Raw genomic sequence first — 21,796 nt, forward strand, 5'->3', positions numbered from 1 at the left:
AACTGCCATCTCCTCCAATTCTTACCATCACTATCACGTAGCGCTGGCAGCAATCCTGAGAATGCCACCCTTGAGGTCCAGTTCTTCAGCCTTCTGCCTAGTTCCCGAAACTCACACTTCAGGACCTCATCCCTCTTCCTGCCTATGTCGTTGGTACCAACATGTATCCCAACTTCTGGTTGCTTTCCTTCTCGTACCAGAATGTCATGCACCCGGTCAGAGACATCTCGGACCCTGGCACCCGGGAGGCAACAGACCATGCGGGTGTCCTTCTCACGTCCACAAAATCTCCTGTCTTCTCCCGACTATAGAGTCGCCAATGATGACAGCTCTCCTCTTCTCCATCCCATCATTCTGCACCACAGGGTCAGACTCAGTGCCAGAGGCTCTGCCACCGTGGCTCACACCTGGTCGGTCATCCTCGCCAACAACATCCAGGACGGTAAACTTATTATTCAGGGGAATGGCTACAGGGGTGCTCTGCACTACCTGTCTACTCTCCTTCGCTTTCCCCCCTCAGACTGTCACCCAGCGACCTGCTTCCTGCAGTCTAGGTGTGACTTCCTGTAGCTCTCATTTATGACTGCTTCATTCTCCCTTATGAGTCGAAGGTCATCCAGCTGCTGCTCCAGATTCCTCACACGGTCTTCCAGATCGCCCAGCCTAAGCACTTCTGGCAGATGTGACTCTGCGGGAGAGGGGAGTTCCCCCAAGACTGCCACATCTCACAGGAGTGGCACATCACCATCTCAGGAGGCATTGTAAAGACTAACTGGGAACAAACTCATCCTCCGCCTCTTCTCTTCAATTTGAGATTGATGTTACAATTAAATGCATCAACAGATGCACTGAGGTTGAGAAGGGATGGATTACCTCAAGGATGTTATCAACAACTCTGATCTCTTTAAATCACTCAAGATTTCTTCTTGGTTCCACAAATTTCCCATCTGCCCACTTTTCCTGAAAACAGAAACCCATTTTCACCAGCACGGCCTCCATCATTTTTCCTCAGAAGTGGAGAGAGCGAGCAGTTTCAGGTTCCCAGATGCCAAGATCTCTTAAGACCTAACCTGATCCCAACATAACGATGTAGCTATAAAGAAGGCAAGACAGCAACTACGGTATACTTCATTAGGAGCTTGAAAAGATTTGGTATGTCAACAAATACATTCAAAACTTCTGTAGATGCACCATGGAGAGCATTCTGACAGGCTGTATCACTGTCTGGTATGGGGAGGGCACTACTGCACAAGAAAGAAGCTGCATAGGGTCATAAATTTGTAGGCTCCATATTGGGCACTAGCCTACAAAGTACCCAGGACACCTTTAAGGAGCAGTGTCTCAAGGCAGTGTCCATTATTAAAGACCCACAACATCCAGGGCATGCCCTTTTCTCATTGTTACCAACAAGTAGGAGGTACAGAAGCCTTAAGACTCAGTGATTCAGGAACAGCTTCTTCCCCTTTGCCATCTGATTTCTAAATGGACATTGAACCCATAAACACTACCTCATTTTTTCAATATATATTATTCTGTTTTTGCACGATTTTTTATCTTCAATATACATACTCTGTAATTGATTTATATATTTATTTTTCCTCTATATTATGTATTGCATTGAACTGCTGCTGCTAAGTTAACAAATTTCACGACACATGCCAGTGATAATAAACCTGATTCTGATGAACACTGTTTTGGTATTTTGGCTGGGGCAGGACCTTAATCAGAAGAATTCAAACAAGTCGCACATTGCCCTTTATTGCAAGAGGATTGGACTTTAGAAATATGGACATATTTTTTACAATCATACAGGATACCAGTGAGGCCACCTACAGAATACTGTGCACAGTTTTGGTCTCACTATTTATGACAGGCTATACTGGTATTGGAGGTATTCCAAAAGAAATTTGCTGATTATAGGGTTCAGCTACCAGAAGCAGCTTACTCTGTATTTCTTGAAGAAGTTTCTAGAAGTTTGAGTAGATTTGGCATGATACCTAAAACTTTGACAAACTTCTATGGATGCACAGAATCCTGACTGGTTGCATCATAGCCTGGTACAGAAATACCAATGCCCAGGAATATAAAGTCCACAGAAAGTGCATTACGTTAAAGGCTTCCTCACCACTGAGCACATCTACAAGCTGCACTGTCACACAAGAAAGCAGTATCTATCATCAAGGGACCCCACCATCCAGGCCATACTCTCCTCTTGCTACTACCATCAGGCAAGGGGTACAGGAGCCTTGTGTCTCAAACCACCAGGTTCAGAAACAGTTAACAATCTAAAGCCATCAGACTCCTGAAACAACGTGGATAGCTTCACTCACCAAAACTTAACTGACTCCACAACCTACAGACTCATTTTCAAGGGCTCTACAACTCATGTTCTCAGTATAATTTTAAAAAAGTTTGCACAATTTGTCTTATTTTGCATACTGGTTGTTTGTCAGTCTTTATGCATAGTTTTTCATAAATTCTATTTTATTTATTTTCTTGTAAATGCCTGTAAGAAAATTAATATCAAGGTGGTACATGGTAACATATCTGTACTTACGTAATAAATTTACTTTGATTTTGAAAAGGTGATTTTTATTGAACCATACAAAATCCTTAAAAGGTATGACAGGATGGATGCTGAATGCTTCCACTCGTGGGAGAATATTGGATTGCAGCACACAGTAACAAGGTTAGGCAAGTCACTTAAAAATAAGGTGCACAAGAACTTCTTCATGTAGAGGCTGACTAATATCTGAAATTCCCCTCCCTGGCAGTACTTAAAAAGGAACTAAATATGTTTTTTGAAAAATCAGGGAATTAAGTGATTAACAACTATCTTAAGTATATGATGTGATAATTAACTTAATTATATGGTACAAATAACAAAAGGGAAATCTAGTGACCAAGTATATGAATCTGAAATATTCATATCAGTAGTGTTTTTCCTGTAGAATCTGTATCATTTTAAGATGGATTTAATGGAGCCAATTGACATAACAATGTTCTATCATAAGCAGCTAAATAAATTAGATACAGTCGGCCCTCCTTATCCGTGAGTTCTGCATGCGCGGATTCAACCAACCACGGATCGGGAAAACCTGGAAGTTTACTCTCCAGCACGTTGTTTGAGCATGTACAGACTTTTTTTTCTTGTCATTATTCCCTAAACAATGCAGTATAACAACTATTTACATGCCATTTACATTGTATTAGGTATTATAAGTAATCTAGAGATGATTTAAAGTATACGGGAGAATGTGCGTAGGTTACCGCGGATCAGGATCGAAAAAAAACCCTGCAAGTTCTCTTACTAAGTAAGTCGGAACAGATACATCTGGTATTATTTAGCGTCAGTTAGTCAAATGTTTGTCTTAGTATATAGTATATATTTTACCTTTCTATACATATAAAACACTTAAGAAACATATGTATTTCAATAATTAAACCACTGTGTTGCTTAGTAATAACTAGCTTTCATCGGGGCAGGGTCTTTCTCACTTTATCCTTTAAAATTGTTCCAATCATTGACTGACTGTAGCTTAATGCTTTTCCAATGACCAATGGTGTTCCACCTCTTTCCAATTGCTTTATTATTTCCACTTTATTTTCAATCGTGATCGTGATTATTTTCATGAACTGAAACACTGCGGATTCAGAGTTCCGTTGGGTCCTAAAGTCCACCGCACTGAGACCAGTTAAATAAGGGACTTGAGCATCCGCATTTTTTGGCATCTGTGGGGTGGGGGTGTCCTAGAACCAATCCCTCGTGGATAAGGAGGACTGACTGTATACATTTTTAGGAGTTTAGAAAAATGAGATTAGATCCTCAGGGGAAACGATGAGGCAAATGATATGATGCTTCCAACAGTGAAACAATCCCACCCGAATGCAAGCAAGCATTTAAAACTGGGGTGCAGAGGGTAGCAAACTGTTGGAATTCTCCACTCTAGAAAATGGTAGAGGCTAGGTAATTGTGGGCATTTAAACATAAGATTGTGGGACATGAGAATGTAGGAAACTCAGTAATCAATCACAGTAATAGCAAGTTTCCACAAAAACAACATTACAATGATAAACACAATTACAAGGAGTTCTGCAAAAAATCTGAAGCAATACACACAAAATGCTGGAGGAAGTCAACAAGTCACACAATATCCATGGAGAGGTTGACATTTTAAGGCAAGGCCCTTCATCAGGAGCCTTCACGAGCATTGAGGCATGATAAATTAGTAGGTTCTAGTCATCTTCATTCTATTTTTTATTTAGAACTACAGCATGGTAATTGGCCTTTCTGGCCCAAATTGTTCATGCTGCCCAATTACAACCACATGACTAATTAATCTAGTAACCAATACATTGGATGGAATGTGAGAGAAAACTGGAGCACAAGGAGGAAAACATGAGGAAATCTGCAGATGCTGGAAATTCAAGCAACACACACAAAATGCTGGTGGAACACAGCAGGTCAGGAGGAAACCCATGTGGTTACAGGGAGAAAGTACAAACTCTTTATACTCAACTGCGGAATTAAACCCAGGTTTCTGGCACGTTAATAGCATTACACTAACCTCTACACTACCATGCCACTCTTCTCATCAGGGAAATAGGGATGGGCTTACATGATCTTCTTCAAAAGACCCTGTGGCATCTTCTATGACTTAACAAAATAGCAGTTTGGCTTTGAACTCATGTGTTGTCTTGCAAAATGCCACTTTAAACAGCTAAACAATCCCTCAGTACAGTACTAGGTAGATTAGTTGCACAAGTCTCTAAAGTTATTAGATTTTAAGCAACACCCACAAAATACTGGAAAAACTTGTCAAACCAGCCAGCAACTATGGAAAAAAACAAACCCGATGGAGGGTCTCGTCCCAAAACATCACCTGCTTACTCTTTTCCATAGATGCTGCCAGGCCTGATAAGTTCCTCCAGTATTGTGTGTATGCGCTGCTTTGGGTTTTCAGCATCTACAGATTTTTTCGTGTTTGTCATTAAGTTTTAAATGCATATTTCAACCATTTTCAAGTGTTCCTCACCTGTAGAAAAGGACATAAGCCTCAGCATTCTGTACAACTGTCTCATGGACTTCAGTGACATACTGGTCATCAAATTCGTACCACTGACCATTAATTACATTCTGGCAGTAGGCTATATAATGGCCACCTGTAAAGACACCAGTCTTAGTGTAAGTTTGTATTACATAGTAAAAGTCCCTATCACAAGATTATACGATATCTCTTCCTTAAAACTTCACAGCGACTGCCCAAGCAGTCAGCTTCAAGCCCTGCAACCTGGCCATCTTCAATTTGGATTTCATCTACTCCTGAAAATTCAAACACATTCCAAAGGCTGCTCAATTCAAATGTCCAATTATTGTAATAAACCAGAGTGAGGATTTAATACTTAAAAAAAATAATAATTTGAATGTAATAACTTTTGAATTCAGAGGAGTAGAATTTATATTTCTTACTCACTGATTAAGTACTTGAATTTTCTGGGCCTAGAAGTTTGGAGAAAGCTGTTTATACATTCTCCATGTTAAATGTTGGATAGATCTTAAATTAGAAGGCTAAAACACATTAGTTTCACAAAATTAATGGGAATGCAAGATTATATCTGGTCTCCATTGCTCAAGGAGACTCCAGTTGGCAACTAGTATTGAAGTATGTTGAGGTAGTCCGTTTCAAACATCTTTATTTTATTTAGAGATACAGCATGGTAACAGGACCTTCTGGACCAATAAGCCCATGCCACTGAATTACAACCACATGACCAATTAACCTAATAACCTATATGTTTTTGGAATGTGGAAGGAAACTGGAGCACATGCAGAAAATTCAGAAATCTGGAAATGAGCAACAGGCATAATTCAGTGGGATAAAGAGATGTGTAAATTTATTAATTTTTAGTCAATTAAATGTCTTTTATAAGTCTCATGTGATCTGATTCAAAGAATTATGTTCTCTTTACTTACTGCCTGCAGTCCCGTGATGACAGATAACTGATAAAAGATCATAGGTTGTAATTTGAGAAGGACTCTCCTTTGAGAGGAAGGGTCGAAGATCGAGGCCTTCCAGTGGGAAAGACACATGGCTATTTACTTTAAAGGAATACATCACTTCATGGCGAAAGCGTTTCAAATGAACACAAAGAATCTGTAAGTAAGTAAAGATTCAAAATTATCACTAATTTAAATCTGATTACAATGCTTGTGTATATTTGCATATTATGAAAACAAACCTTTATCTGTACTGGCAAGACTCTTGATTATAGTTTTGTGTCAACATTTACTAGAATGTTACCTGGGTTTCAGCACCTAAGTTACAGGGAAAGGTTGAACAAGTTAGGTCTTTATTCTTTGGAGTGCAGAAGGTTGAGGGGGGACTTGATAGAGGTATTTAAAATTATGAGGGGGTTAGATAGATTTGACGTGGATAGGCTTTTTCCATTGAGAGTAGGGGAGATTCAAACAAGAGGACATGAGTTGAGACTTAGGGGGCAAAAGTTAAGGGTAACATGAGGGGGAATTTCTTTACTCAGAGGGTGGTAGCTGTGTGGAATGAGCTTCCAGTAGAAGTGGTAGAGGCAAGTTCGGTATTGTCATTTAAAGCAAAATTGAATAGGTATATGGACAGGAAAGGAATGAAGGGTTATGGGCTGAGTGCAGGTCAGTGGGATTAGGTGAGAGTAAGCGTTCGGCACGGACTAGAAGGGCCAAGATGGCCTGTTTCTGTGCTGTAATTGTTATACGGTTATATGGTTAATGCAAATACTAACACTATTAACTAATGTAATGTGGTTGTCAAATGATTTTCATGAACCAAATTTCTGCTGATATTCTCCTAACCTTGAGTAATATAGTATGGAAACAGACTGTTCAGCCCAAATATAAATATACTACGATCTTGTACACAAAACAAGCCTTGATAACTTTACAAGTATTACATTACTAGTATTAAATTATTTCAGTGGTTACAAATTTAAAATGTTAATTTTATTACAATAGTAATGCTGTTCTTATTACACAATATTTTCAAGGCAAGAAGAAATGTGATGGGCAAAAAATACAGATTTTCCACAGTTCATGAACACCAACTTGAGTACAGCCCTACACATAAACAAGTACTTGATATACCACCAGTATGGATTTGCTGGCTGCTGTGGACTACATGCATCTTTGACCCTTTCATGACCAGGGAACGACCTGTAATTGGTTTTGAAATGAAATAATCTGGCAAGCAAATTTAATTAACTTATAAATTGTGTCAGCAGGCTTGTATGCAGAATGTACCAATTTACAAAGGGCATGCTTAGGTATATATATGAATGGCTTTAAAGAATAAATGATTAATAAATTGGATAACCACATCAGTAAGAAAAGATTTTAATAATTTTTAAGATTATTTTTATGACCTACCTCTGGAAGTTTAAGGACTTTACAATACTTGACTCCATTCCTTAACCTGACATGGGAGACATGGTAAATAAAACCATTACATAAATGCAATAAATACGATGCCCTCACAGAGTATTAATGGTACAGTTGTTAGTTTTTTTTGAGACAGATACTTGGCAATGGATGTGTAGGGTAAAATTTCAATATTTCCAGGCAGTGTCAAACTTGTAATACAATGAGAAGTATAATAATAGACCGCTGGAAGACAAAGGAAAGCTATCAGAACAAACAGACAAGAAATGGGTGAAATTTAAATTGTGAAGTGATATTATCTTTGTAGAAAGAATGAGTAGTGCTAATATGGAAAACATAAGTACAAGGTGTTTTGTATAGAAATCTTCATAAGTGACAGAATAGCTCTGAGTATCATGCTTTTAGGATCTATGTCACAGTCGTAAAGATGATATTCAAAAGAACAATTACAGGGATGAAAGATTTAAGAAGTATAGATGGAGATTTGATAGAGATCTAAATTTTCCATTTGCAGATGCTGTAAAGACAAGGCAACACATATTTAAAGTGATGAGCAAAATGTACAAAGGTCATGCGAGGAAAAAAACTCTGCTTTCTAAAACAAAAGAAATGCAGAGAGTGGAACTCAATGCCTTTATGGCTTATGGCAACAAGTCAACTGGAAAGCACTTGGGAGCAAATAATCTGCAAGGTTATGGAAAGAAGGATCACTCTGCAAAGTGTCAGCCTGGACTCGAAGGCTAATTCCCTTTCTCCTGTGCTGTATGATTCTATACAGACCAACCATAATGGTACAATTCATGTTTTCATTTACTCCCAATTCATCTTCATATAATGAAGAAAGTGTACTCTAGTGAACTATTTTAACTGGCATAAAACAAACTGCTCCTGTCTCCATTTATAAGCTTCATATTCTCAGTAAAAAATCACCATGTTTTACCTTGAGAAAGACTTAAAGATTAATTGATTAAATAGTATCCATGATTAAACACTGTGCTATGAAAAACCAACTTAGCAAAATTACAATTTGATGATCCTTCTAAAAAAACCTAACCAACATTAAAATGTCTTTTAAAAGCAGCACTTTTTCCAACTTCATTCTGTGTAAAAATATAGAAAAGGTCCAAAGATGGTCAGTAGGTCAGTCAGAATGAAAAAAATACTTGCACTTTTATAATATCTTTCATGAGCTCCAGTTATTGAGGTATACTGAACGTCGTCCCCATTGTATTGTGGAAAATGTTGTAGCCAATTTTCTCACACTTAGTTCCCATGATCAGATCAGCTGATCATTTAAAAAAATTATTAAGCTAGACAAATATCTATTCACTTAGACACCTGCAAAGTTCTGCAGGTTTGTCTTCAAAATGTTACTGTGAGCTCTTTCATGGGCACATTTGATCTAATGTTTAGTACCAAAGGCAGCATTATCAGTGGAAGTGTTAACTTGGATTTTTAAAGCATTCTTGAAAAAGCGAACTTCAGACGTGGAGGCAAGAGGCAACTGATTCATGACTGACACTATACTTGAAAGGTTAATTTATTATCAAAGTATACAACTCTGAAATTCTTCTCCAAGTAGCCATGAAACCAAGAAAGAAAAGAAAGGCAGCATGATCAGCAGCCCCTAATTCTCTCCTCCTGCACAAAAAAAACTAAACGGAACAGGCACAGAGTCCCAAATCCTCCTCCCCAACAAAAAAAAAGAGAAAGATAGGGTGAAAAACACAGAACATAAAAACGTATAAGACTGAAAAAAAGTCTATAGTTCAAGTCCACATCCCAAAACACAGAAAACCTGGGTAACATTCTCTGGGCACAGCAGCAGGCTCTCCCCTCTTCGGTAGCAGAGCGACCAAAAGACTGGTGCCCACCTTCCGCATTCCAGTGGCACTCCTTTATGTTTCAATCTCCCTCATCGCTTTAATCAGAGAACAATGGAAGCTTTAATCAACTAAATGGAGTCGAACATCTGCTTACACATCGTCCCGCAGCCTGCCAACTACTAGGTTCACGCACACTGCCTCTGTCTCCAAGAATCCTCTTGGAGGTGGCAGAGCACTGAAGCACACAAACGATCTCCAAACGCATTCATCTAGATGTTGCAATCTCCCTCGTTGCTTTGGTCAGGGAACAATGGAAGCTGTAATTGGCTTGTACGCCGTCTCGCAGCCTGTCCACCATGAGGTTTGCACATGCTGCCTCTGCCTTCTGGGATCTTCTCAGAGACTACAGAGTGCTGGAACACTCAAATGACGTCCAAATAGCAAATCACAGTTCTAGAATCACATCCAAGATGAAAAACAAAATGTAAAAGACATAAAAGAAGTGAAACGTATGGTTTCATGATCTATCCAGAAAACGTTGACCGAAGGAGTGTTGTACGCAGGCGAGATCTTGACCAGAAATCTGAAGTATGCCACTGTACTTTGTAGAATGGCTCAAATACCCAATATCAATAACTTGTTCTAATAAAAAAAACTAGATTAGAAACAACAAAACAAATGGAGAAACAACACTAGGAAAAGCAAAAAATCTTCAAACTAACTTACTTTTTGCATTTTTCACAGCTGTACATGTTGTCACCTGCAACACAAAACCATGGAAAAATAGTTTAATGACATCCATTTTTAGAATTCAAATAACAATATACTGATCACTGGTAATTAAACTACATGAAAAACAGAATGAAACTGAAACATTTCCATTTAGCAATAAAAGCAAAATATTCAAGGGATCATGCATGTAAAAGATTTAAGAGAATCACATACTTTTCTGCCAGACCTTTTGTAAAATCACCGCCTTCCAATGAAATACTTTTGAAGTTTTATTGTACATTAAGAATTAAAGCAGGAAACCAGCTAATTCCATTGTCGACAGTGCTTCTTCCTATAGATGCTGCCTGGCTTACTGCGTTCCACCAGCATTTTGTGTGAGTTGATCAGATTCTATGTTTTTTTTTAGGATAGTCAGGACCAAATAGGATACATGGCTCAGAGACAGACTATTTAATCTGACCCACCTATGGCCATCGCTATGCTCCATTTGAGCATCCTTCCACCTCTCCACAGTGCCACAGTGACATAGCTGGTAAAGGTTTGGTATCCGTGCTAGAGACCTGGGATGCTGTCTGCGCAGAGTCTGCATACTCTCTCTATGACCAAACATGAGGAAATCTGCAGATGCTGGAAATTCAAACAACACACACAAAATGCTGGTGGAACACAGCAGGCCAGGCAGCATCTGTAAGGAGAAGCACTGTCGATGTTTCAGGCCAAGACCCTTTGTCAGGACTAACTGAAAGGAAAGATACTAAGAGATTTGAAAGTAGGGGGGGGAGGGGAAATGCTAAATGATAGGAGAAGACCGGAGGGGGTGGGATGAAGCTAACAGCTGGAAAGGTGATTGGCAAAAGTGATAAGAGCTGGAGAAGGGAAAGGATCATGGGACGGGAGGCCTCAGGAGAAGGAAAGGGGGAGGGGTGCACCAGAGGGAGATGGAGAACAGGCAGAGTGATGGGCAGAGAGAGAGGGAAAAAAACAAACAACTAAATATGTCAAGGATGGGGTAAGAAGGGGAGGAGGGGCATTAATGGAAGTTAGAGAAATAAATGTTCATGCCATCAGGTTGGAGGCTACCCAGCCGGTATATAAGGTGTTGTTCCTTCAACCTGAGTGTGGCTTCATCTTGACAGTAGAGGAGGCCATGGATAGACATATCACAATGGGAATGGGAATGGGACGTGGAATTAAAATGTGTGGCCACTGGGAGATCCTGCTTTCTCTGGCGGACAGAGCATAGGTGTTCAGCGAAACGGTCTCCCAGTCTGCACCGGGTCTCACCAATATATAAAAGGCCACACTGGGAGCACCGAACGCAGTATACACACCAGCCGACTCATAGGTGAAGTGTCGCCTCACCTGGAAGGACTGTCTGGGGCCCTGAATGGTGGTGAGGGAGTAAGTGTAAGGGCAGGTGTAGCACTTGTTCCACTTCTCAAACGCATTTCTCACATTTCCCGCACATCTGCCTTCACCCCATCCGCCCGCCACCCCTCTCGGGATAGGGTTCCCCTTGTCCTCACCTACCACCCCACCAGCCTCTAGATCCAATGTATAATTCTCCGTAACTTCTGCCACCTCCAACGGGATCCCACTACCAAGCACATCTTTCCCTCCCCACCTCTTTCTGCTTTCCGCAGGGATCACTCCCTTGTCCACTCGTTCCCCCCATCCCTTCCCACTGATCTCCCTCCTGGCACTCATCCTTGTAAGCGGAACAAGTGCTACACCTGCCCTCAGGTTGGAGGAACAACATCTTATATACAGGCTGGGTAGCCTCCAACCTGATGGCATGTACATTGACTTCTCTAACTTCCATTAATGCCCCTCCTCCCCTTCTTACCCCATCCCTGACATATTTAGTTGTTTGTTTTTTTCTCTCTCTGTGCCCATCACTCTGCCTGTTCTCCATCTCCCTCTGGTGCTCCCCTCCCCCTTTCCTTCTCCCTAGGCCTCCCGTCCCATGATCCTTTCCCTTCTCCAGCTCTGTATCACATTTGCCAATCACCTTTCCAGCTCTTAGCTTCATCCCACCCCCTCCGGTCTTCTCCTATCATTTCACATCCCCCCCCACTCCTACTTTCAAATCTTAGTATCTTTCCTTTCAGTTAGTCCTGATGAAGGATCTCAGCCCGAAACGTCGACAATGCTTCTCCCTATAGATGCTGCCTGGCCTGCTGTGTTTCATCAGCATTTTGTGTGTTGTTCTCTCTACGACCACCTGGGTTTCCTCCAGATAATCCAGTTTCCTCCCACATTCCAAGTGAGTTGGTATATTAATTTACCTCTGTAAAATGCCACTAGTATGTTGGTGAAAACAAGTATATTGGTATGGGGGGATGTGATAAGAAGGTGGAGAGAATGAAAATGGAATTACTGTGGGATTGGTGTGAGTGGGTGGTCACCATGGATTTAGTAAGCTGAAGGACTATGCCGTTTCTCTCTGTGACTCAATGAGCGAAATCTGCTCAACTTTGAAGTAGTGCTTGGGATCTCTTGCCTGTTCGGTAAATGGTGCTTTGGTTTAATGTTTCCTTTTAAAGACAGCACCTGACAGTGCAGTGGCAACCATATTCGTGAGCAAAAGAACCAATATTTAGCAACAGCTTTTGGATAGTCATATAGAAAAAAGGCTAAAAGCAAAATATATAGAGAATAGAGATGTCTCAATAACTTTAGAGGAGTAGATAATGTTTCATCACACTGCATTCACGTATTTGCTGCACAAATCACTCTCTCACCTAGATGGGGTCAGTTGTGCTGTGAGGATTACATTCCTTGACTTCTCTAGTGCCTTTAACACCATCCAGCCCAAGATCTTAAAGCACAAACTAACGGAGATGGGAGTAGACTCTCACATGGTGGATTGGATAGTGGACTACTTGACAGATAGACCTCAGTATGTGCGGTTGGGAGACTGTAGGTCTGACACAGTGGTCAGCAGCACAGGAGCGCCACAGGGAACCGTACTCTCTCCGGTCCTGTTCACCCTGTACACATCTGACTTCCAATATAACTCGGAGTCCTGCCATGTGCAGAAGTTCGCTGATGACACGGCCATAGTGGGGTGTGTCAGAAATGGACAGGAGGAGGAGTATAGGAAACTGATACAGGACTTTGTGATATGGTGCAACTCAAACTACCTGTGTCTCAATGTCACCAAGACCAAGGAGATGGTGGTGGACTTTAGGAGATCTAGGCCTCATATGGAGCCAGTGATCATTAATGGAGAATGTGTGGAGCAGGTTAAGACCTACAAGTATCTGGGAGTACAGTTGGACGAGAAGCTGAGTAGGCTACGGTCAATTATGGAAAACCCTGAACATCCTCTACATAGCACCATCCAGAGACAGAGAAGCAGTTTCAGCGACAGGTTACTGTCGATGCAATGCTCCTCAGACAGGATGAAGAGGTCAATACTCCCCAATGCCATTAGGCTTTACAATTCAACTGCCAGGACTTAAGAACTTTTTTTTTTTTTTTTTTTTAAAGCTATTATTAATGCTTTTTGAGTTAGTGATTTAGATGCATATCATATTATTACTGAGTTAAGTATTGTATGTAATGAGTTTTTGCTACAACAAGTGTATGGGACATTGGAAAAAATGTTGAATTTCCCCATGGGGATGAATAAAGTATCTATCTATCTATCTATCTATCTATCTATCATTATTGAAGTTTCTGAGACCCTAAGAGGGAAAAGAGGGAAACCAGTCCAACAGCAGTAAAAATACTAATCAGCTTACAATTTTGCAATGTATGCAGAAGAAAATCTGTTGAGTTGCAAAGGAGAACAGAGTTGTGTGAATATCATCAATCCCTTCAGTTCAACACAAGGCATCTATTTGTCCACTTTTTGCCTGCAGTACTGAATTACTTTTATGGTATTATCAATACAAGCAAAACACCCAAAAATAAACAGGTGGTTAAAGCAGCAGCAACAAAAGGCTTTCTACTAGTTCCAAGGCTAAATTTAATCTTCCTTGAAACAGAAATTTACTGTTGTGTCAGGTTCAGTTGTTTAAGGGGGAAAAAAATCAGCAATCTAGTCATTTATAAAGAGAACCTTGTGAAAGAAATGCCATAGTCTACAAGGATTCCATCGGATGATTTTGGCGCTGCCCCCTATCATTAACTCACATCAAAAGGAATGCTCCCAGTGTTGCTTCCACTGCTTCCCGATAGTTTGGTTGGGGAAGTGTGGGGAAGGAGGTAAACAAGGAGAAATACCAGCCAGAAAATGAAGGTTTGCATTTATTTTAATGCTGAATGTTCAAAGTTCAAAATAAATAATCATCAAAATATGCATATGTCATCAATTACTACCCTGAGTTTTATTTTCTTGTAGGCATTCACAGTAGAACAAGAAATACGATGCAAGAGAATCAATGAAAAACTACACACAAAGACTGACAAGCAACAGAGGACAAACTGTGCAAATAAATAAATAAATAAATAATACTGAGAACATAAGCTGCTCTTGAAAGTGAGTCCATAGCTTGTATTTAGTGACCAGTTCAGTGTATGAAGTTGTCCAGACTGGTTCAGGAGCCAGATGATTGCAGGGTAATAACTGTTCCTGAATCTGCTGGTGTGGGATCTGGGGTTCCTGTACCTCCTTCCAGCGAGAAGAGAAAATGGCCTGGATGATGCGATCCATAATGATGGATGCTGTTTTCTTGTGGCAGCACTCTTTGTAGATGTGCTCATGGTGATGGGTGGGGGGCTTTTCCTGTGATGAACTGGGCTATATCCAGCACTTTTTGTAGGCTATTCTGTTCTTAGGCATTGGTTTTTCATACCAGGCCATGATGCACCCAGCCAAGATATTCTCCACTGTGCATCTATAGAAGTTTGCCAAAGTTTTATATGACACCGAGTTTGCACAGATTTCTTCTAAGAAGGTGCTGCCATGCCTTCTTTGAAATGGCACTTACGTGCTGGTTCTAGGACAGGTCCTCTGAGATGATAATGCTTAGGAATTTTAAGTTACTGACCCTTTCCACCTCCAATTTCCTAATAAGGACTGGCTCATATACCCCGATTTCTTCCTCCCATAGTCAATAATCAGCTGTTTGGTTTTGCTAATGTTGAGTGAGAGGTTATTGTTGTGGCATCACTCAAACAGATTTTCAATCTCCCTCCTATATGCAGATTTGGTGACACCTTTGGTTTGGTCAACAACAGTGGTGTCGTCAGCAAACTTAAATATGGCATTAGAGCTGTACCTAGACTCACAGTCATAAGTAGAGAGTGAGTACAGTTGTAGGCTGCATATATATATATGCATGCATAAGTAATGGATACGGGGAAGCAAAGAAAATTATAAATCCTTAAATCTTTACTTGAATATTTATCACCAGAAGTCAGTCACCATTTAAAAAAATAAAATGATTGATATTCAATTCAATGTGCATTTATTATCAAAGAATGTATAACTTAAACAACCTTGAGATTTGTTTGCTTACAGGTAGTCACAAAGCCAGAAACCCGAAAGAACCAAAATAAAGGAAAAAAATTAAAATAAGAGAGCAACACCTGAAGCATAAGGACAAGAAAATAAAACCACAAATCATAGAAAAAATTTAAGTGAACAACAACATTCCAAACCAAATTGAGTCCTCAAATCCAAACCCCAGTGCAGCCCAAAGTAGACCCACGGCCTTGCTTATCAGTTCATTATATTAGCTGGCACGAAGTACAGCAGCCAGAGTAGCCTTCATAGTCTCAGTGCCATGGAGAGGGGAGTGACTATCGCAGAGAGCGAGCAAAATCGCATCTCGCCTCGGATCCTGACACCTGTCTTTTCAGTCTACTTAGGCCAGCGTTTAAATTCAACAAACAATGGAACAGTGAAGGGCTCCAGTGCCTTGGGGAGAGCAGTGAACATTGATGAGAGCAAGTTAAATCAGCTCTCGCCTCCGATCTGGGCCAGCATTTAAATTGTCTATATAGCAGATCGTACCTTGCATGAGGACACAGTTACTGTGAAAGGCTCAGGGCCTAGACCACACCGCCCAACGACTCACTTCAGGCCCCGATTTTGATCAGCTCTGCGCCCAGGACAATCCAACCTCACACTCAGGCCAGTTGCACCGACATCGAATCTCCTCCTCCCTAACTTCTCCTCTCGGCGCCCAGAGGGATCCAACCTCACACCCAGGCCAGCTGAATGAACATTGGAACTCCTTTACCCCAGCCTTAACCTCTCTTCTCTGAATGGAAGCTCACTCCATCTGCATCAATTCCACAACACCATCTCAGCTCATCCCCCGAAGTCGCCTCACCATCGCTTGCCCCCACAGTGTTTGCAGTGATAATTTAACACAATTTACCTCAGAAAAGGTGCTTCAGGTGATGTTTTTAGTCTGATTTTTTAACTTTTTAAACTACCAGTGGGCATTCGGTCGTGCCATCTTAACCAGAAGTAACAGGTAGGTTAACAAACGCTTGTTTCAATGGGTGTCTGTCAACTACAGGGTGAAGTTTAAAATATTCAAATTATGAGCTGCTTGTGCCATAGAAAGTCATTGATATTAAAACAAAACAAAAGGTACAATATATATGCCAGTACAGTCATTTTTACACTAAGAATTGACATTCACTGCAAGGATTAGGGGTGGAAGCAGAAATCAGATGTACGACTAGCATGAGTTTAGGTGGTGAATAAAAGAAAAAGAGATTGGCAGAGATTTTGGAAAAGGGTGAGCGAGTGGAACTACATACATTCTTCAAATGTAAATACTGACGGAGACTGGTTGGATAATGTGGAGTGTTTTTCTATTATGTGACTTCCATATACAGTATTCCTATGAAAGCAATACAAAATAAAATAGTACCAAACTCACCTTTCAGTTCATCAGCAGCAAAAAAGGCAGCTAAACAATCTTCTATTGTCACAACAGGACCCCAAAACCAGCTTGGGATACAGGACACAACAAACCTGCAATGGGAATTGCATTAAGTATCATGGTCACTTAACATGATTGTTTAGTTTTGAGATAAAGCCAAAAGTTTAAAAACTGTACTTCGGTAACTTGTTATGAGCAGAAAAGAAATAGATAGAAACACAAAAAGACTATTAGCATATAACATTATCCTAAATACTTAATTTATTTTGAGAAAATAGGAAGTAAATTCTTTAATCAAGTTTAAATTGATAACAAATTCATTTACATATCCTCTAATATTCATTTATTCTTAAATTCTTAACTTAATTTCACTATGGGCAATGGAAGCATTGGTCTGAACCAAAAATAAATTCAGCAGTCAACACAGTTAGTAGAATGACTCATTTATGCTGAATGAACAAGTTCAATACAATGACCACAATGAAAGCAAGGAAGAATACTTATGAAAAAAGCAATTCCGTAAGTTTGGAATGATTCGATTTCAAAACAATGGTTGAAATGTTCAATGTATTGGCTAATATAACAAAACATTCAAATCACCAAACACTTCAGATTAGGTAGAAGTGAAACAGACAGTGTTGCATGAATGTAAATGGCTGATCTGTATACACAAGGACCCTTTATGATAATGTAACCACTTGCTTAGTACTCCTCATCCCACTAAAATTTCATTTGCTTTTAAAAAAATAAAATTAGGGTTACTTAATGGCATTATTAAAAAGATCCATAAATTGGAATTTCAATTTTAGTTAAGTAAAATGTAGAAAAGATAGTCTAGTCATGTTAGAAACTTTCATTTAAAGTAAATGGGGGAGGTTACATCATCTGAAATCTAACAAGTTTTGTAACCACTATTTACCTTCTAATATAATCCATAATGAATGCCACCCATCCTTGTGTAGTGTAGGCATCGCTGCAGGTTCCACTTTTTACAGGCAAGGTTTGGTGAATGGATGCATGCAGTTTAGCCAGGTCCTCTTTACCAGGGATTGGCAAAGACAAATCCTGAAATGTTTCCACTGTGGACGAAATCTATAACAAGATAGTTCTATTGTGTTAAAATATTAGTTTCAAAATCTACACAGAATCCCAAGTTGCTGCTGTACGAGCACAGCATCCAAATATTAAATTTGGATAGGTAAACTGGTAATACAGGTAAACTGTATCTTCAATGATATTGCATCATCTATTAACCCCTTCACCACTTCTTGAAAGATTGGTTCATTTTGTATGGATATTCTCTGCCTTTGTTCTTAACTTTCAATTATATCTCAATTTCCCTTGTTTATCGGAGCAGCTATTTGATACTAACTGGCCCTTTTCAATCAAGGGATAAAGTACTGCAATCATCTCTACACAATGAAGTTGAAACTTTAGTAAAACAATCTAAAAGTGTTATTTGCTACACTTCCCATTAAATAAAAACAACTTAGTGCCACGTATCCCACAAGTTAAGTTTATAGATCCACAGAATGCATTTTCTATTAATAGTAATAAAAGTGAAAAATTAATCCCACATTGCTATTTATTTTATTTTGCAATGCCTTCAAATCATCCTCATGCATTTAATTAGTGAGTGCATTAATCAGTTACTGCAGTTTAAGGTATATCAACATCGTCTTCTACTACAGATCCAATCTTACTGAACTGCACAAAAAAGCCGTAAGAAATAAAATAATCACCAGCTTCTGAAGTGTCATCTTCAACCTAGTGGTAGTAATCCCAACTCTAATTTAGAGGACAAAGGTTCAAACCTGAGACTTGAGCTTGTAAAATGTGCTGATAATGCTGATTTTTTTATATATAAGTCAACTATAATCAATAATTATAACCTGAAGGGGTGATGCTGAATACTTTTAATAGACCTTTTAACTACCCAAGGTGGATTGTGAGAAATTATTTATCACGTAGTTAAATAGGTACTTACACAAATGGGAAGACAGATTTCTGTGACAGAGTTAATTAATAGACAAAAACACAAAATGCTGGCAGAACTCAGCAGGCCAGACAGCATCTATGAGAGGAGGTAGTGACGACGTTTTGGGCCGAAACCCTTCATCAGGAGTGAAGTAACATGGGATGGTGGAGAGGGGGTATAAGAAGTGGGGGGAGGGATGAAGTAGAGAGCTGGGAAGTGATAGGTTGAAAGGAAATGGGCTAGGGGGAAGGTGGAGAATTATGGGAAATAAAAGAGAAAGAAAGGTAGGGCTGGGGGGGAGATAATAGTGAGGGGGGGGGGGGAAAGAGAGAGAAAGAGAACCAGACTAAAATTATAGATAGGGATAGGGTAGGGAGGGGCAGGGGTATCAACGGAGGTCTGTGAGTTGAATGTTCATGCCAGCAGGTAGGAGGCTACCTAGGCGGGAGATAAGGTATCGCTCCATCAACCTGCGTGTGGCCTCATCTTGACGGTAGAGGAGGCCATGGACAGACATATCAGAGTGGGAGTGGTCTGTGGAATTGAAGTGTGTGGCCACAGGGAGATCCCGCCACTGCTGGAGGACTGAGTGCCGGTGTTCGGTGAAACAGTCTCCCAGTCTGCGGTGGGTCTCCCCAATGTATAAATGGCCACATCGGGAGCACCAGATACAGTATATCACCCCAGTTGACTCGCAGGTGAAATGGTGTCTCACCTGAAAGGACTGTCTGGGGCCTAGGATGGTGGTGAGGGAAGAAGTGTGGGGGCAGGTGTAGCACTTTTCCGTTTGCAGGGATAAGTGCCTGGAGGGAGGTCGGTGGGGAGGGATGGGGGGGGGGGGGATGAATGGACAAGGGAGTCGCGTAGGGAGCGATCCCTGTGGAAAGCTGAGATCGCTCCGGTGCTCCCGTTGATACCCCTGCCCCCCCCCCCCTTTACCCTATCCCTATCTATAATTTTAGTCTGGTTCTCGTTCTCTTTTCCCCCCCTCACTATTATCTCCCCCTAGCCCTACCTTTCTTTCTCTTTTATTTCCCATAATTCTCCACCTTCCCCCTAGCCCATTTCCCTTCAGCCTATCACTTCCCAGCTCTCTACTTCATCCCTTCCCCCACTTCTTATCCCCCCCCTCAACTATCCCATGTTACTTCACTCCTGATGAAGGGTTTCGGCCCGAAACGTCGTCAATACCTCCTCCCATAGATGCTGTCTGGCCTGCTGAGTTCTGCCAGCATTTTGTGTTTTTATTTATTTCCAGCATCTGCAGATTCACTCATGTTGCCTTTAATTAATAGACAATCCAGCATACACAAGACTTTGGAAGTGCTACTCTGGGTGATTTTTCCAATTCATCTCCTTTCTATTAATACCCAATGACACATTTAACTAACTTTTAAAAAAAGATTTTACACAATACTATAATAATTTTTCTAGTGAACCTGGTAAGTTTAGAGAGTAGGATCCTAGTGAATTACAGCAGAGCACAGGAAACATCATCTGGTGCACTAGATACTGAACCATCAGGACTTCAAATTGTTGGATTGTGGATTGCTAGAATTTTACTGGTATCACCTACATAAATATAGCAACTTCACAGCATTCAATGCATGCTGATGGTGAGAAGGAAGTAAATACCACTTCTGTAAAGTTTGTGGCAGAATGATGCACATCAGGCAGAAACTTCTGGTTATTCTTGTTTAATTGTTCACTCATTTGCAAGTAAATGGTGCAGCACAAGTATCTCACTGTTCAAGTGGAATGGAAAATCTATGATTGAATTATCAACAGTTTTATTCAGTTTGTCCAGATGTGTTTAGCAGCTGCCTGAAAGTGGGTGACCAGATTAGAAAATTTCAGTCCAATGGCTGTCTGCTGTCAGGCTGCGGTAGCAAGAGTCCCACTATGTTCAATCTGTTCCCATTCAGTCCCCATTATTCCTGACTGGAGTTGGGCTGGTGTATTCTACTAACTTTATCGTGGTAAATTGAATGACCCTGGCAAAGTTCTCTTTTTAGTTTGTTCATCGGCTAACACATCTGATCACAAAATAAACAATATAATTGCTCCATTACTTAAATGTCAGAAACAATATACAGTAATTGCTTAGCTATTTAGATGCCAGAAACAACTTAATTGCTTTAATAACCCTGTATAACCTAAAGTAGTCAGAGTACCATGGTTATGCCTTAGCCAAGTATCACGGACATCCAATATTTTATCACAAGTTTTCACAAGAACCAACTTGTCCCCAACTAGTTTCTCCAGTTATCTTTCTTGCACCTAACCTAACATCATCTTTGTAAATGCCAAACAATTTTACTCCATTGTCATGAAGTGTAAAAATAGTTTTTAAAAAATGATGAGCAAGCAGGCATTATTGCAATTACAAATTACTGGTCCTATGTTTGTCATGTTGCAGTTACAGAGAGGGAAAAAAACATAAATAGGTGAAAAATAACACAGGATTCGATAACAAATTACAATTTATAGCCCCAAAGAAGCTTACTCTGTCACAGGTGAGACACTGGACCAGGCTCAATATCGACCCATCAAAGATATCAGAAATTACACTGCGATACTTGGGTTGCTTTTTCTTCTTGGTAGACAACAGGAGTTGTGCTGAATGAAGCAAAAAAATTGAATTACATTTTGCAAAATGACTGAATCAAAACTGTAAAATTTTACATTAACAAGAATACATTTGGCTTCTGTACCACCTATACATAGCAGACTTCCAGAGTGTAATACAACAGTGTATGCAATGCTGAAATAATTAAAATCAGGGTTGGTCACCAGGCTGAATTGGAGGAGCACTAGCATCTCAAGTGTTTCAGCACAAGAGGAGGTTACAGAGACAGGAGGACGAGGCATTTGAAAATGAAGATAGATTTTTAAAACTAAAGCATCACTTAACTTAAAAGGAACTTTTGGGAAACATGCGCAGGACTGATGACTGAATTGACAGTGCGAGTTAGAA

At 40.2% G+C, this 21,796-nt stretch overlaps 1 protein-coding gene across 5 annotated transcripts in view; it reads right to left on the reverse strand.

Moving 5' to 3' along the window:
- Positions 1–21,796, reverse strand: part of usp20 (ubiquitin specific peptidase 20) — a 181,985-nt gene that overhangs the window by 134,093 nt on the left and 26,096 nt on the right. For all 5 annotated transcript variants that reach the window (XR_012099762.1, XR_012099763.1, XR_012099760.1 and 2 more), the window contains exons 12-18: positions 21,326–21,438; positions 17,761–17,933; positions 16,839–16,933; positions 9,982–10,015; positions 7,418–7,463; positions 5,975–6,155; positions 5,037–5,163 (exon numbers count right to left, since the gene is read on the reverse strand). Coding sequence is in view for 1 of the 5 variants with exons in the window: in XM_073052870.1 (XP_072908971.1) it covers positions 5,037–5,163; positions 5,975–6,155; positions 7,418–7,463; positions 9,982–10,015; positions 16,839–16,933; positions 17,761–17,933; positions 21,326–21,438 (769 nt within the window). In the remaining 4 variants the exon portion in view is untranslated. The remainder of the gene's footprint in view (positions 1–5,036; positions 5,164–5,974; positions 6,156–7,417; positions 7,464–9,981; positions 10,016–16,838; positions 16,934–17,760; positions 17,934–21,325; positions 21,439–21,796) is intronic.

The sequence above is a fragment of the Hemitrygon akajei genome, chromosome 7 (assembly GCF_048418815.1).
Source record: "Hemitrygon akajei chromosome 7, sHemAka1.3, whole genome shotgun sequence".
NCBI lineage: Eukaryota > Metazoa > Chordata > Chondrichthyes > Myliobatiformes > Dasyatidae > Hemitrygon > Hemitrygon akajei.